Consider the following 17,193-nt stretch of genomic DNA (forward strand, 5'->3'; position numbering starts at 1 on the left):
ATATTATCCAATAACGGAAGCATCGTAGCTCTGAGCTATTAAAGTTCCCCTGGTGCTTTGAATAAAAAATATTCTCACAGACCACTGGGAGGAGAAGGTGAGCAGTAGTGAGGGTGGCCATACCAGCCTGCTGAGAGGAAATGCTTAAGCAGTAATGTGACAGGCTGGACAAGGCCAGACCACAGGAAGGAGAAGCGTGAGAAACAGCTAACTGAGCCAGGCTAGGATACTGGGAGGAGAAGTATAAGCAGCAATGCAACAGGCCAGTCCAGGCCGGATGTCTGGGAGGAGAAACATGAGCAGTAGCACAGAGGGCCAGGCCAGACGGCTGGGAGGAGAAGCATAAACAGCACAGAGGGCCAGGCCAGGCTGCTGGGAGTAGAAGCAGGATCAGTAGTGTGTTGAACTGGGACAGACCACTGGGAAGAAAAGCAGGATCAGCAATGCAGCGGGCCATGATGGTAGCAGTGGCCTCCAGACATTATCTGACCACTGGAGCTTCAGTTTCAACCCTGCCAACACCAGGAGGTATGATCATCTGAGCCTCAGGCCCATGGGCACCTGGAGGAGCAATGAATGACCAAACACTTTCCTCTGCCTACACCGGAAGAAGTAATCAACAGAGCCACAGCCCCCAACTACACCAATTGGAGAAAATGGACCCCCTGAAACACAGACTCTACATATTCTGATTGGAGGAAGAGATGTGTAGACAACAGGGTAAAAATACACTCAATAACATAAAAAGCAAGACAACACCACCGGGCACTAGTGGTTCTACAACAGCAAGGCCTGATCATCCCAATGCAGATGAAGCAGAAGAAAATAACCTTAAAAATAACTTTATGAAGGTGATTGAGGTCTTTAAAGAGGAAATAAAAATTAAAGAAATGGAGGAAAAGACAAACAAAAAATTGGAAGAAATCAACAAATTCCTTAAAGAAAACCAAGAAAAAGCACTCAAACAAGTGAAAGAAATAGTTCCTGACTTGAAAACTGAAATAGAGTCAATAAAAAATAAACACAAACTAAAGGAAATATGGAGATAGAAAATTTGAGTAAATGATCAGGAACTACAAATGTAAGCATAAACAACAGAATACAAGAGATAGAGAATCTTAGGCCTTGAAGACATGATAGAGGAAATAGATTCATCAGTCAAAGAAAAATGCTAAATCCAACAAATTCTTAATACAAAATATCCAGGAAATATGGGACACCATAAAATGACCAAACCTAAAAATAATAGGAATTGAAGAAAATTCAGCTCAAAGGCACAGAAAATACATTCCAAAAAGTCATAGGAGAAAGCTTTCCTAACCTAAAAAAAAGGTCATACCTATGAAAATGCAAGAAGCTTAAAGAACACCAAATAGACTGAACCAAAAAAGAAAGTCCACTCACCTCATAATCAAAACACTAAAAATACAGAATAAAGAAAGAATATTAAGAGCTACAAAGAAAAAAAAGCCAAGTAACATATAAAGGCAGACCTATCAGAATTACACCCAACTGCTCAATAGAAACAATGGAACTCAGAAGGTTAGGCTAAGAGACCATGAATGCCATCCAGCAAAGCTTGCATTCAACAAAGATGAAGACAATATATTCCATGATGAGACCAGATTTAATCAATACCTATCCACAAATCCAGCCCTACAAAATGTACTAGAAGGAAATACAAGAAAGGATACAAGGAACATATCTAAACATAATAAAGGCAATATACAGAAAAACAACAGCCAACCTCAAACTAAATGGCAAGAAACTCAAAGTGAACCCACTGAAATCAGGAACAAGAAAGGACTCTCTCCATATCTGTTCAGTATAGTACTTTAAGTTATAGCTTATAGCTAGAGCAGTAAGACAAAAATTGAAGATCAAGGGAATTCAAATTGGAAAAGAAAAAGTCAAACTTTCACTGTGTGCTGATGATATTATAGTATACATAAGTGACCCCAAAAAACACTAGAGAACTCCCTACCGAAGGAAAATATCTTCGGTAATGTAGCAGGATACAAGATTAATTTAAAAAAAATCAGTATCCCTCCTATATAGAGATGACAAGTGGTCTGAGAGAGAAATCAGAGAAACATCATCTTTTACAATAGCCACAAATGACAAAGTATCTTGGGGTAACTTTAACAAAACAAGTGAAAGACCTGTATGACAAGATCTTCATACCTCAAAAACATTAATCTACTTCATATAGAAAAACAAAAACCCAGGATAGCCAAAACAATCCAGTATAATAAAGTAACTTCTGGAGGCATCACCATCACTGACTTCAAACTTTAATAGAGAGCTACAGTAATGAAAACCACTTGGTAATGGCAGAAAAACAGACAATGGACTACTACTCAAGTGTTAAAAAAATGACATCTTGAACTTTTCAGAAAAATGGATGGAACTAGAAAAAAAAACATACTGAGTGAGGTAATCCAGACCTAGAAAGACAATTATAATATGTACTTATAAGTTGCTTTTAGACACAAAGCAAAGAATACAACAAGCCTACAATCCCAACCTTGAAGGAAACCCTAAGAGAGAAATACATGGATCTGACTAGGAAGAAAAAAAGACAAGATCTCCTAAGTCAACTGGGAGCATGAGGGTCAGAGGGGGACAGCAGAAGGAGAGAGAGGAGGAAAAAAAGGGAATAGGGTATATATATGTAGCCCAATTAAAAATAATAAAATATAAACTATATTTCAAAGCCAAGTGCATATGAGCTTGAGATAGATAGTAATATATATATATATATATATATATATATATATATATATATATATATATATATATAACTTCAAGATTACCATTCAGGAAAAATAGCAGAATGATACAAATTAAAAGAGTTCATGTAAATAAATCTATTGGAATATAATCTTGCACACAGGGGAGCTTAAAATGTACTATTAGTAAATACGTTGTTAAAATTTCCCTCAAAAAAGAAATAATCTCTATATTCTAGTATATATATACATACATATATATATATGTATATACATATATATTTGTTTTTCAATCACTGTTACTTTTTGGTGAGGTTTAGGCCGTGCAGCCCTTCCATAGAAAGTATGTTAAGGATGTGAGCTGTGATATTAAAAAGACTTGTCACACTTCCAGTTTATTTTTATTTTCTATGTTTCATGCTCTCCACGAGGATGTGAGCTCACAACTCCCTGATCTGCTTCCATGCTTCTCAGGCTTGATGGACTCATGCCGCTGGAACAGTAAGACCATAGAAACCCTTTATTCTATAAGTTATTTTCATCGTGCTATGTTGTCACGTCAAGAGATAGTAACTAACACCCCCTCTATCCCTCCTAACTTACAGTCAGGCCTTCTGCTTCTTGTATGCGTAGATGGCAGAAGCACCAATTACCAGTAGCATTTTGGGTACAAGGAACACAGCTACAAGGATTTCAGCAGTATCTGATGTCTTCAGTTCTGGAAATCAAGTGGTAGGAGGAACCATTAGAGAGGACATAAGGAGTTTATCATGAGAGATCTTTACCTGGGTTATTTATGCACCCAAGCCCTATCCCTTACCTTCCTAATGGTGCAACCCTTTATTCCTCATGTGGTGGTGACCATCAACCATGAAATTATTTTTGTTATTGCTTCATAACTTTAATTTCACTACTTTTATAAATCATAATATAAATATCTGAAATGAGTCTGCTGTGAAAGTTCTGTTCAACCAGCAGACGGGTCGTGGACCACAGGCTGAGAAACAGTGTTCTGTTCCCGACATCCTCCTCTTTCTTAGTGATCTTATTACTAAGTTGGCCAGTGGCTTTTACAGCACATTCAGGACTGCAAGCACTTCCTCCAGAGGGGCTAATTATAGAGAGCAGATGACCATGAGAAGGTTGAAGGGCAGAGCTCAGCAACATACTGTGCCATTAAGGTAGAGTTCTCAGTGAAAGAGAGAAATGTCAGACCTTAGAAATTGTTCCTCTGTAGCCCTGTGCAATATATGAGAGTTGTGTCCTGAGACTGGATTTGAACAGTGTTCTGCCTTGGTTGGATCTTGGGGACCCTGGGGTCTCCTCCCTGAGAAATGTCCCAGGCATTTCTCATAAGAGAAATATTCATAAGAAATACCAATTACTTGGTCTCTAGGGTATTGTGTGCAGGACAGTGGGCACTGCTATTCTGAAGCATAAGGGATGGTCCTGCCTCATCTTGGTGATGTAACAGGTATACCAATGGAATAATCACAAATATCTCCTGTTGTTTCATAAATGTATTTGAGGATATTTTAAGCCCAAGCTTCATATTAGAACATTCTGGAAACATTTAATATTTCAGATGCCGAAACCCATATGAGATCAAATAAAGAAACATGGATCTTAGATTTATCTCTGTTTCCCAAATTATTCCAAAGAGAAAAGAGAAACCTGGTTGAGAATCACCAACCCCCTACCCCCAACTTAATTGATAACTAAGGCCTGCAGAGGGAAAGTAAGAATCCAAGGTCACATGACTCCTGAGTAACAAAGCTCACATTGATGAGACATTTCCCACAAGTCAGAAGTTTCTCTAAATGTGTTACTTCACTCCTTCAGTATAGCAGGCCTATATACTGTGCTAGCAGGGAGAGTCTGTGAAGTGAGCCCCCTGTGGAGGGTTGATTTCACTCCTTCAGTATAGCAGGTCTGTATACTGTGGAGCAGTGAGTCCCCCCTAGGGAGGTTTGCCCTGGGCACACATGAGAGAGGAGAGTGCTGGGATGCATATTGGGATGCCTATGCAGACACTGTCTCCGTCCTCTCCCCTGCAGACCACATAGCTGCCCTGGAATGTCCCTGATACGGCCATCTAGGATGTGTCCATAACATTGACCATGGACCATGGCTGTTGTCATCACAGGAAGTGGTGACATGACCTCCTGATGCTAGTTTCTCAGTAATTCTCTGGGTAGTCATAGCAACCTGGAAAAGGTACCCATGTTCTCCAAAAGGGGAAACTGTCATTCAAATCCAGTAAGTTATCCAAGTTGTACAACGATGATGCCATGTGGATTCTGGGGTGCTGCTTTGCCATGTGATATACAGAGGGCCCAGCATCTCCCTCTAAAGGATCTGTGATCATCACCATGCCACACTGAGGACACTGCGGCTGGAACAGGGACTCTGTCCCTCTTTCCTGGTGTGTCTCAGAGGTCATTTACCACAACAAAATAACTGTCCCCATTTCTGAAATTCTGACTCTGACTCTTCTCTAAGAAGCTAACTTGAGGAATTCTAGCCCAAATCCCCATTCCAGGTAACTCCAGAAAGGAGGCTCTTTTCCAAGAGGCTCCTATAGAGCCTGCTTTTCTCCTTATTTCATGGATAGACCACATTTTCAAGACAGGACACAAGAGGCAGCTATGGACTATGCTTTTGCAGTTAGAGAGAATAAGCTATGTAGGAGGAATGCCATGTATGCTGTGTTACTTTATGAGGCAGGGTGATTTAGTCAAACGACTCTTTCTTACCTGCTCACCACTCATGAGACCTCTTTGAACCTCAGTGTTTTCTTCTCTAAAGGGAAGAAGTGACCTCTCCCCTAGAGGACATGTTTAGGTAGAAAACAAAATTACGGACACAAAGCACACAGCACACTGCTATTTCATTTCCCTCTTTCCATCTACTTTCCCATCAAGGGAGCCCTGAGGGCAATGACATGCCAGATAAATCTAGAATCAGTGGAAGTCTATGGATTATACATTGACTGAGCCACTTGCTGGTTGGGGTTGTCCAGGCATGGCATTACCTATACATTAGTGTCTTTATTTATGGCATCTATAGTGTCAGGATAAAGTGACTATTCTTGTTTCTCTCTGTTGGGGGTTCTGAGAAGACTTCTATACCACACCCAGGTAGGAAAATGGTAACATTCTTATAAACTAATTCACCTTCAAATGCAGCAAGCCTCCTCTAGAGGGCATGGGCCTTTTCCCCAGTCTGTGGCTATACAAGTTCCTCCACTGTAGCATTGCTTTAGCGGCAATGAATTGAAACAAAGGAAGCATTCATGATCTGGAATCTTTATCAGTTCATCTCTAGCTGCTGGGCTGTGACGCTTTGTTTACACAGGGCACAGTTCTGATAGGAGTGATGGCTTCATTGGTGTGACTCTCCCACCACTACACTTAGCATCCAGTGTGAGGAGCATCTCAAAACCCTGGTGAGCTGATGGTGAATGGAAATTATGGGCGAGCTTGAGAAATTATGACTCAGCATCCCATATGTACCAGGTTGCTAAGTGGAGATGGTGTTTCTTGCTTGGACTGCAAGAACCTAGCCTGAAGTCAGATGTGCTTTCAAGTCCAGATCCCAGAATCAGCTGGCTGTGTGGTCATGGACAGGACATTGGCAAACTGGGTTCACATTGATGGAGGACTTTCATTGGTTAATTAATAAATAAACTGCTTGGCCCAATAGGACAGAAAATTAGGTAGGCGGAGTAAACAGAACAGAATGCTGGGTAGAAGGCAGTGGGACAGACACTTCAGGCAGTCGCTATAGTGAGTCGCCATGCCTCTCCTCTCTGAGATGGACGCAGGTTAAGATCTCTCCTGGTAAGCGACCACCTCGTGGTGCTACACGGATCACTAAATATGGGTTAATTAGTCAATAAGAGGCTGAAACTAATGGGCCAGGCAGTGTTTAAAAGAATACAGTTTCCGTGTAATTATTTCAGGTATAAAGCTAGCCGGGTGGTGGGACGCAGCCTCTGCCGCTCCTTCCTACAGCACATCTCAAACAGGATTGCACTGGATAATCTGACTATACTTCCTGCTGTAAAATCGCCAGAATCAAAACCAAGAAATAAGACTTCAGGCCTCTGTCTCAAAGTTCAAAGTGAATGTCCTGATGCTTACATTGGTGATTGGAGATCATCTACATGGAGACCAAGTCCAGGACTTAGATCTACATTGCACAGACCTCCAGTGCTTGTGCAAGTAGGATAGAAAATGTTTCCAGAGACCCAAGGTAAAGATGTAAACCAAAGGTGAGAGATTCCACAGTGAATGTGGGCACATACCAATGGATCCAAGTATGCTGTGGACACAGAACAAGTAAGAAAACCATACTGTGCCCTGGGCTGTCACTTTTTGCTTTGATTTGCTTTTCCTCTTGGGAGGGAGGAGTCTCCGGTAAAGAGCTCATGCTTGCCTGTATCTGTTTGACATCTAGAATGGAACCTGGCATACACTAGGCCCAGGTTGTCTGGCAGAAAGAGGAGACTTACTTGGGTGAGGTAATGCACTCTGGAGGCGGTAGGCCAGGTTTGTCCCTTCACTGAACAAGGCATCGGCTGTCTTTATGTAGCCACTAGACGGGGACGGATTGCGAAGGGTAGGTGTTGTGAGGCAGACAAGGGTATGGGTTCACCCCCATTTACCAGAAATGGCACCGCTAGCCCATAGCATGTCCTCTCCTCAGCTTCCTATGAGCATGAGGGTCACTTACAGGCTTGCGTCTTCATTGTTGATCACAGAATCTTGGACACATTTTGACCTCCTGGAGGTATGAGGGACAAGGAAGGACAATGCAGTACTTACCAAGGACATACAGCACGGTGCCTCCCCCAGACAGAAACTCCTTGTCAGAGTCTGCTTCCTTCTGAAACTTCACACAGTAGTAGGTACCAGTGTCAGCAGCTGTGACATTGCTGATGCGGATGGAAAGGTCCAGGTTGTTTCTCTTTGTGACATCTGTAACATTTGTGACTCTGGGAAACTTATCTCCTGTGAAACTATATATTAGTTGCCGACTCTGTCCTGTGCCCTTGAACCACTTCATGGGCCCCAGAGGTCGGTGGGAGGTCACAGTGCAGTTCAGAGTGGCTGACTCTCCAGCAGAGACAGAAACTGATGTCTCAGGCTGAATCACCTTCAGGTCCTGTGTAGCTGCTCCTGCAGGAAACATCAGTTAGTGCTCATCATGATGAGAACCCACAGGCTCCTCTAGTTTGTCATCAAATACTGCTACTTCCTGGACCTCAGCACGAGGCGATCACAGTTCCCTCACTTGGGCCTCTTAGCAAACAAATGTAACAGATGAGGAAATGAGTCACAGAGACGCTGAGTCTTTAGCAGTATTTTCATGAAACCCCAATTCTGTTTGAGATTCTCATGCCAGTATCAGCTTGGTTTTCATTTTCTGTGTACATGGCATGTTACACTTATATAATAGTATTGGATATGATTATATGATTCTTTGAGACCATTGGGACATAAATGTTAAGTGTGAGATATAATTAGTGAGATATACATTTGATTACCAGATTCTAGGTGAGGCCCCAAGTCAGGGGGGTTGCTTTAGCAGGTGGGGTGAAAATGCCATAGATATTTCCCAACATGCAATAACATTCACATTAATTAGAGAAATAAATCACCGGTTTAAGTTACCAGTTTTAAAAATATGTACTATCACATTAATTAATCAATTTTATGTGTATTGCTGTTTTTCTTCCACGTATGTCTATGCACCAAACACAAGTCTTGTGGTCAAGGAATCTAGAAGAGGGAGTCACAGACCTTGGAACTGAAGTCATACATAGTTATAAGTCACCATGTGGGTGCTCAGACTTAAACCTGGGTCCCATGGAAGAATTGCAAATGGTCTTAACCCCCGAACCATCTCTCTTTGGCCCCAATGTTATATTAACTTCAAGGATGACATAACAGATTCCTACAAAGGTAATGGTTTGACACGACAGAAACGTTTTATTTCACGCTTTGGAGGTAAAAAGTTCTAGTTTGGTGTAATATGTCTGCTACCAAGGGGTCGCAGTGCCCCACCCTCCAGGAGGCCCTGTTTGTTCCCTTGCAAATGATGTGGTCACCCGGGGACACTCTCTCTTATCACCTGGCAATGAATTGAAACAAATGAAGCATACATGATCTAGAATCTTTATCAGTTCATCTCTAGCTGCTGGACTGTGATGCTTTGTTTACACAGGGCACAGTTCTGATAGGAGTGATGGCTTCATTGGTGTGACTCTCCCACCACTACACTTAGCATCCAGTGTGAGGAGCATCTCAAAACCCTGGTGAGCTGATGGCGAATGGAAATTATGGTCGAGCTTGAGAAATTATGACTCAGCATCCCATATGTACCAGGTTGCTAAGTGGAGATGGTGTTTCTTGCTTGGACTGCAAGAACCTAGCCTGAAGTCAGATGTGCTTTCAAGTCCAGATCCCAGAATCAGCTGACTGTGTGGTCATGGGCAGGGCACTGGCAAACTGGGTTCACATCTCAAATAGGAATGCACTGGGTAATCTGACTATAATTCCTGCTATAACATAGCCAGAATCAAGACGAAGAAATAAGACTTCAGGCCTCTGTCTCAAAGTTCAAAGTGAATGTCTTGACGCCTACATTGGTGATTGGAGATCATCTACATGGAGACCAAGTCCAGGACTTATTCTACATTGCCCAGAACCTCCAGTGCCTGTGCAAGTAGGATGCAAAATGTTTCCAGAGAGACCCAAGACAAAGATGTAAACTAGGGGTGAGAGATTCCACAGTGAATGTGGGCACATACCAATGGATCCAAGTATGCTGTGGACACAGAACAAGTAAGAAAACCATACTGTGCCCTGGGCTGTCACTTTTTGCTTTGATTTGCTTTTCCTCTTGGGAGGGAGGAGACTCACATCTCGGGTAAAGAGCTCATGCTTGCCTGCATCTGTTTGACATCTAGAATGGAACCTGGCATACACTAGGCCCAGGTTGTCTGGCAGAAAGAGAAGACTTACTTGGGTGAGGTAATGCACTCTGGAGGCGGTAGGCCAGGTTTGTCCCTTCACTGAACAAGGCATCGGCTGTCTTTATGTAGCCACTAGACGGGGACGGATTGCGAAGGGTAGGTGTTGTGAGGCAGACAAGGGTATGGGTTCACCCCCATTTACCAGAAATGGCACCGCTAGCCCATAGCATGTCCTCTCCTCAGCTTCCTATGAGCATGAGGGTCACTTACAGGCTTGCGTCTTCATTGTTGATCACAGAATCTTGGACACATTTTGACCTCCTGGAGGCATGAGGGACAAGGAAGGACAATGCAGTACTTACCAAGGACATACAGCACGGTGCCTCCCCCAGACAGAAACTCCTTGTCAGAGTCTGCTTCCTTCTGAAACTTCACACAGTAGTAGGTACCAGTGTCAGCAGGTATCACATTACTGATGCGGATGGAAAAGTCCAGGTTGTTTCTCTTTGTGACATCTGTAACATTTGTGACTCTGGGAAACTTCTCTCCTGTGAAATCATATATTAGTTGCTGACTCTGTCCTGTGCCCCTGAACCACTTCATGGGCCCCACAGGTAGCCGGGAGGTCACAGTGCAGTTCAGAATGGGTGACTCTCCAGCACGGACAGAAACTGCTTTCTCAGACTGAATCACCTTCAGGTCCTGTGTAGCTGCTCCTGCAGGAAACATCAGTTAGTGCTCATCATGATGAGAACCCACAGGCTCCGCTAGTTTGTCATCAAATACTGCTACTTCCTGGACCTCAGCACGAGGCGATCACAGTTCCCTCACTTGGGCCTCTTAGCAAACAAATGTAACAGACGAGGAAATGAGTCACAGAGACACTGAGTCTTTGGCAGTATTTCCATGTAGCCCCAATTCTGTTTGAGATTCTCATGCCAGTATCAGCTTGGTTTTCATTTTCTGTGCACATGGCATGTTACACTTCTTATACAATAGTATTGGATGTGATTACATGACTCTTTTGAGACCAGTGATGTAAATGTTAAGTGTGAGGTATAGTTGGTGAGATGTACATTTGATTACCAGATTCTAGGTCAGGTCCCCAAGTCGAAGTTGCTTTACCAGGTGCAGTGATAATGCTGTAGATATTTCACAACATGCAATAACATGCACATTAATTAGAGAAATAAAGCCCCAGTTTAAGTTACCAGTTTGGTGTCACAGACCTAGGAACTGAAGTCATACATAGTTAAAAGTCACCATGTGGGTGCTCAGACTTAAACCTGGGTCCCATGGAAGAATTGCAAGTGGTCTTAAGCCCCAAACCATCTCCCTCTGGCCCCAGTGTTATATTAACTTCAAGGGTTACATAACAGATTCCTACAAAGGTAATGGTTTGACACGACAGAAACGTTTTATTTCACGCTTTGGAGGTCAGAAGTTCTAGTTTGGTGTGACATGGCCGCTACCAGGGGTCACAGTGCCCCACCCTCCAGGAGGCCCTGTTTGTTCCCTTGCACATGGTGTGCTCACCTGGGAACACTCTTTCCGGTCACCTGTTTTCCCATCACAGCACCCTATTTACTCAGCCCCATAGCTGACACTTCTGCCCCTTCTTGCCTGGACTTTGGTGATCTTGTAGGACTGCATTGTCCTGCACTGTCCTATACTACTGGACCAAGACTGTGCAACATTTTTTTGAGATATGGAAAGAGAAAAAGGATAAGGAAAAGTACTGAAGAAAGCGAAGAGTCTGAATAGCAAAGTATAACATCAAATGGAAAGAAACTGTGAGAAGGAACCAAATGATAATGAGAAGTTGAGGGGTATAAAATTTATTATTCCAATGGACAGGCTTCACAGATGATTTAGCAGGTTACAAAAAATATCTAAAATCATGGAAATGTGTACTATAAAATTACTTAGGCAGCGCTGCAGGGGCAGATGTACAATAAAGAGGAAAAAATTTAAGTATTCGGAGTGTAGTGACAAGATTATTGGAAAATAACTGTTGACTAAAACTTTCCTGGTTTATTAAAATATAAGAACTATAAATCCAACAACTGACCTAATTCAGTGTGAGATAAACTCAGAGACACACACCAGCAGACGCTAGAATCCAACAGACAAAAGCAGAGCAGAAAGAGAATGCTGAGTGCTGCTGGATGGAGCATGACTCATCTCATCTGCTAAATGATAGGATCACAGCTCTTATCAGAAGTGTTAGCATCCAGGAGGCCATGAGACAGTGTGTGCAGTCACAGTTCTAAAAGAGAAAACACATCCAGAATGTAAGTAAAACCCAGGATTCCACACAATGCAAAACTGTGGGACCAACACAAGAGAGAAAACAGGCTCTTTGTAGTTAAAAATCTGTGTTTATTACAATGATATATGTTTGAAGATATTAATACCTGTCCTTCAGGAAATGCTAATGGGTTTCCCTTGTGTTGAAATAAAGAATCCCAGAGAATAAGGCCTAGTTTAGAAGACAATACAACTCTGACTGTACTCTGAATTTTAAAATCTCATAAAGCATCCCGAGCTCCCAACTTATACTTAGGCTTTTTGACAATGGCGACTCTAATCTTCTACCTTGTGGTTCTCATTAATAGCCTTAGGGAAGGCCATACACCTGGAGCTGCTAGGAAGGATGGGGGCACTGCTAGGTCTCACACAAGAATGTCTGATGTGAAAATCTGCTTCCCTTGATAACTGAAGCCAAAAGCAAAGGGCAGCTTTGTGAAACAGTATGTATGGCTTGCTTTTCCAATAAACTTGCTTAAACACGACACATGAATAGTAGCCATTCGTCTGCAACATTTCTTATTAGCAATGATGCTCTAATATATACAGTAGAAACTAAAATGAAATAATGTCTTTGTTACTTAAAAAGTAATTTGAGTCTATAAAAGTAAAATGATAAATATGAGGAGATTTAAAACTCAATGTCATGTGCCCGGGACCCACCTCATCTTTCACAAAGAATAAAGCAGTAGCCAGCTGCTCCTTGAGGCAACCAACTATGAGAGAGAGAGAGAGAGAGAGAGAGAGAGAGAGAGAGAGAGAGAGAGAGAGAGAGAGAGAGGGAGGGAGGGAGGGAGGGAGGGAGGGAGGGAGGGGAGGGAGGGAGGGAGGGAGGTCATCAAGTGAGTGCTAGGACCTTGTGTTTCTGGGAGGAGAGAACAGAAAACGGAACTAATTATCCTGACATCTGTGGAATCTGCTTTGCAGAGTGGATTTGAGAATCTCAGTTAACTCTGTTTGCATGGATGAAGATGATCACAGCTAGTAGAGGCATCCAGTCCTTCCCGGCTTTAGCTGAGTTATGAAGAACTGGAATCTGCACAGCAGCTTTGCTTGGGAGAAACTCCATCCTTCTTCTCTGTCCCATCTCTAGAGTCCAGGCTGCTGTAACTGTGTACTATCTAAGCAAGGGAAGAGTTTCTGACTTCACCCAGTTAGGGTTGTGGAAGGTAGACAGTCCTTTACACCCTCATCTGTGAGTCCACAGAAATCCCAGTACACTACCACAGGGGGTGCAGCCTCAGTATTCAGTATATCCAGGGGATCAGCAATGACAGCCACACTCAAGCCTCTCAAGTGCCACACGATGCAGGAGAAAATCGTTTCAGCAAAGAGAGAAAAGAGACTTTACATAGAGTAAAAGTGAAGGATAGTGGATCCGTTTTGTTAACAGTCTCTGCCTCAGAGTCAGGACCCAACAAATTCTCCCGTATGTGTCATTTGCTAAGTGTGCATCTTCCCATGTGACTCAAACCCATTTGAAATTGCTAATTTATGTAGAAATAGAAACCTTGTTTCCCATGTGAATGATATTTTCAAAGGAAAGCTGTTTGCATGTAAGGAGGAAGCTGAAGAGCACAGAAGCAGAGACCCATAGACCCTGTGCCTGTTTCACCAGCTAAAGCTCACGGGTAGACAAAAGTGGCTGGGAAGAGTGATGGCTAATCCTATGACCTCAGTCCATCATCCTGAATTCAAACCACAGCTCTAGACATCACCATCAGGGTTGTTCGTGCTTCTGCTTCTTCTGTGTCTGTGGCAGTGTGACACGAGCATTAGCCTGACATATGAGGTGGAACAGTGGAGTACATCCTACAGTATTTGGGACGTGGCGAGTGCTCATGCTCACGACATTGAAAAGTAATCCCTCAGGTGATTTTCTGGGTCATGGATCATTCACTGGCTCTGGGTATCTGCATAGTGTCATGGAGCTTGGTCCGATTACAGAGCTGCATCAAGCTCTAGGTATAGATGTAGATCTGGTGATAATTATGGCTTGCTAAATTATCTTTCTATTGATTTGAAAAATACTGGAGGGTGCAAAGAAATAATATTACATCTGTCTCCATGTTTCAGAGAGTTCAGGGATCACAGTGCTGAATGGCTCCATTGCTGTGGTCTCAGGGGAGACAGAACCTCCTCACGAAGACAGAGTATAATGGGACAATATTGCTCGTGTCCACCTTACCTTTTAAACACCCAATCATATCTCATAGCAGTGCTATCCAATTGAGAACAAAGGCTTTAATACATGAATTTTTGGGTATATTTCATAATCCAAGTATAACATTTGTACTAGACAACTTCACAATACTGAAGTAAATTCTTAAGATAAATTAGCCAATAAAAACCAAAGTCGCCCTAAATACCACATTTTAGAAATTTCAGTCTGGGGGCTGTAGAGATGGCTCAGAGGTTAAGAGCACTGGCTGCTCTTCCAGAGGTCCTGAATTCAATTCCCAGCAACCACATGGTGGCTCACAACCATCTGTAATGAGGTCTGGTGGCCTTTTCTGGCCTGCAGGCATAAACACAGACAGAATATTGTATACATAATAAATAAATATTAAAAAAAAGAAATATCAGTATGCCTGCTATTCTGTTGCATTGGAGACTGTAGGAAGACATGATCATGGTAGGGAGACAGCAGTAATGCAAGCAAGGCTGAAATGTGAATAGAAAGACAGCAAGGACACACAACGTCTGCCAGTGAAATATTCTCCTTTGATGCTCTCATGTGCATTGGTGTTATCCTTGTTCCCGAAACAGTATGTGGGCTGGGGCAAACTGTTTTTATATATTTAGGACTGTGTGTGTATGTTTGAAAGAGAGACAAAAACAGAGATACATAGGAGATATGCATATAAAGAGAGTGAGGGAGAGAGAGAACAGTTAAAGAAACAGAGTCAATGAATTAGAGAATAGGACTAGGGAAAAAGATGTAATTATATATTAATTTGAAAAAATAAAAAACAAAAGTTTCAGAAAGTGCTAAAATCACCAGAAGTTCTCATCAATCATTGCTAGTATCAGCTGCAGTGAGAGTACAGTGAGGATAGATTAAAAGTTTGACTTCTATTATCAGATGACACAATAGATCCCCTAACCAAAGTGTGGAGCCTGAGGGCTGATAAGCCCTGACCTGAAGTCATCAAGTTTTTCTCATGAACAAAGAAGGCACTGAGGACAAACAACCTTTGAGAATCAGGAGCAGGGACCACTCACAGTGTCAATAATCCTTACCATGAGATGAAGGGAAACAAAGCTCCCTGTAGAATATCAACAAGATCAGGGATGTGTGAGTTCCTGGTATAGATGAGCTGCCTACACTCTACATATCAAAGCCATAGCCCAGTACCTCATAATGTGACTATATTTGAACCAGGGTCTTTGAAGGAGTAAAAGTCAATTAAGGTGGATCTTAATCCAATGTGACTGGTTTCATTTCAAGAAACAAAAGATCCACAAAGACATTCTGAAGTGAGATCCTGTGTGGAGAGAAGGAGAAGGTACGATTCACAACAGAGGCATCACGGAAGAAAATACCTTAGTGGGCATCTTGACCCTGGGTTTCCAGCCTCCAGAACTATAAGGAAATGAATGTCTATTGTATTGATTACCAGTCTGTAGTACAATGCCATGTCAACCCTAGCAATAAAACACAGGCACTAGTAAGACAAAATAATAGTACAGCCTCTCAAAGCAGCAGCTCTTGGTGAGAAGTTTGTGGTCACACGAGGAAGGAACTGGAGGACAGATGAGGAAACTTCGTGAGAAGGATGATGGCTGAGCACTGCCAGACACTTCCCTCTACCATGTCACCGCCCTTGACTCAGGAAGGGAGCAGGGAGTGCCGAGTGTGGAGACAGGCCATCAACCGCTTCGGAACTGACATGCTGTCTCTGGTGGGACTCAGAGTTACACGGATTAAAGTGAGATTCTACTAAAATAAATTTGTCAGCTGTAATATCAGAAAAAATAATAATTATTTTTTAATGATTTCCAGATAGAATGGTTCTGGTTTCCTGTGGGAACCCATGGACTCACAGAGCAATACTCCAGCCTCTAGAAAATGAACAATGTTCTGAGTTTCTCTCCTGTGGCAGTTCTGTTGTTTACCTGGAACCCTTCAGTTCTATTCATAGTGAAGGGGACACTAGCCCACTGGAGCATGTGGCTTTAACAGACATTGACTTTCTCCCCAGTTCTTTCTGCTGTGCTAAAAACCATCAGATTACATTCCTGAAGCTAGTCCCCTAAGGACAATCCCTTTCCTGAGGCTGACTTCCAAAGTTCTGCTTTCAATGTATTAAAATCCAGCAATCAAAAGCCTTCTTGGGCTCCCCTGATTAACATGCCCAATTAAACTTAAGCACCTCTTTCTAACACGGGGTTTCCTACTTTTCCTTTATAAAATGACATTTTCCTATGTGCCACATCTGTCTCCTCTCTATCCAGAGGCAGTACTTTGTCCCTCCAGGACAAATATCCCAGCTCCCTTTCCCTGGTTCCTTTCCCCTCTTTCTCTGTTTCCTGTCATAGTCTCCTATCCCTACCCTCTGTCCCTCTGGGGTAAATAAATCTTTGTCCCGAGAACTGGGTCTGAGAACTTGACCTTGGGGGTCCCGAGTCAATACTTTCCCCTTCACACAGGAGATGTGGTTGTACTCCTGAGCATGCTCACCTGGGAGTCCCAGCAGTAGGGTCAGCAGCAGGACACCGTGGGGAGTGTGAGGCCAGGAGTCCAGGTCAAGCATGTTGGGAGTGAAGGAGCTTGCTCAGCTCAGTGTCTGTGCTGGTGAGATTCCGGGTGCTAATCTGCAGATACTAGGTTCTAATCTGGTATATCTTATTTTGCATAAGGGTGTGACTGTATTGTGCTGAAACAGGAACCATACTGGCTATTTTGAAATAGACACACAGTCTTGCAGGCCGATGGAATAGAGGAGTTATTTATCATTGTAGAGGGACTGAGATATGCTTAGGAAAAGTAATCTTTTCTCCTTCTATAGAATTTATAGAATATATATATACGTATATATACATATATACATATACATATATATACATACATATATATATATATATATGGATTTATACTAGATCCACTTAATCTCAAGACATTTTGTCTTAGTAACTCTTCAATTAAGATCCAGGAAAAAAGATGTT

General features: G+C 42.5%; 1 protein-coding gene across 3 annotated transcripts; it reads right to left on the reverse strand.

The window, feature by feature from the left end:
• Positions 1-3,114: 3,114 nt before the first annotated feature.
• LOC119804002 (signal-regulatory protein beta-1-like) lies at positions 3,115-16,846 on the reverse strand. 3 transcript variants are annotated; one of them, XM_038315542.1, is made up of 5 exons: positions 16,709-16,846; positions 10,077-10,430; positions 7,562-7,915; positions 3,336-3,450; positions 3,115-3,225 (listed from the first exon to the last, which is right to left on the reverse strand). In XM_038315542.1, the coding sequence occupies exons 1-4, from the start codon at positions 16,779-16,781 to the stop codon at positions 3,338-3,340; spliced, it is 894 nt and encodes a 297-aa protein (XP_038171470.1). In that variant the 5' UTR covers positions 16,782-16,846; the 3' UTR covers positions 3,115-3,225; positions 3,336-3,337. The 3 variants fall into 3 exon arrangements, with proteins under 3 accessions (XP_038171470.1, XP_038171469.1, XP_038171471.1); XM_038315541.1 differs by having other exon boundaries at positions 3,115-3,450; XM_038315543.1 differs by having other exon boundaries at positions 3,115-3,450; positions 10,077-10,262; positions 16,709-16,829.
• Between the last annotated feature and the right edge of the window lie 347 nt (positions 16,847-17,193).

Source organism: Arvicola amphibius, chromosome 18 (genome assembly GCF_903992535.2).
Source record: "Arvicola amphibius chromosome 18, mArvAmp1.2, whole genome shotgun sequence".
Classification (NCBI taxonomy): Eukaryota; Metazoa; Chordata; class Mammalia; order Rodentia; family Cricetidae; genus Arvicola; species Arvicola amphibius.

What these genes read in the sequence shown, in the direction of transcription:
- LOC119804002 (XM_038315542.1), bottom strand. Translation starts at nt 16,781, where the DNA reads ATGCTTGACCTGGACTCCTGGCCTCACACTCCCCACGGTGTCCTGCTG. An exon ending in CCTACTGCTGGGACTCCCAG is followed by an intron (nt 10,431 to 16,708) that starts GTGAGCATGCTC and finishes TGTTTCCTGCAG; the next exon opens with GAGCAGCTACACAGGACCTG. An exon ending in CACCGTGCTGTATGTCCTTG is followed by an intron (nt 7,916 to 10,076) that starts GTAAGTACTGCA and finishes TGTTTCCTGCAG; the next exon opens with GAGCAGCTACACAGGACCTG.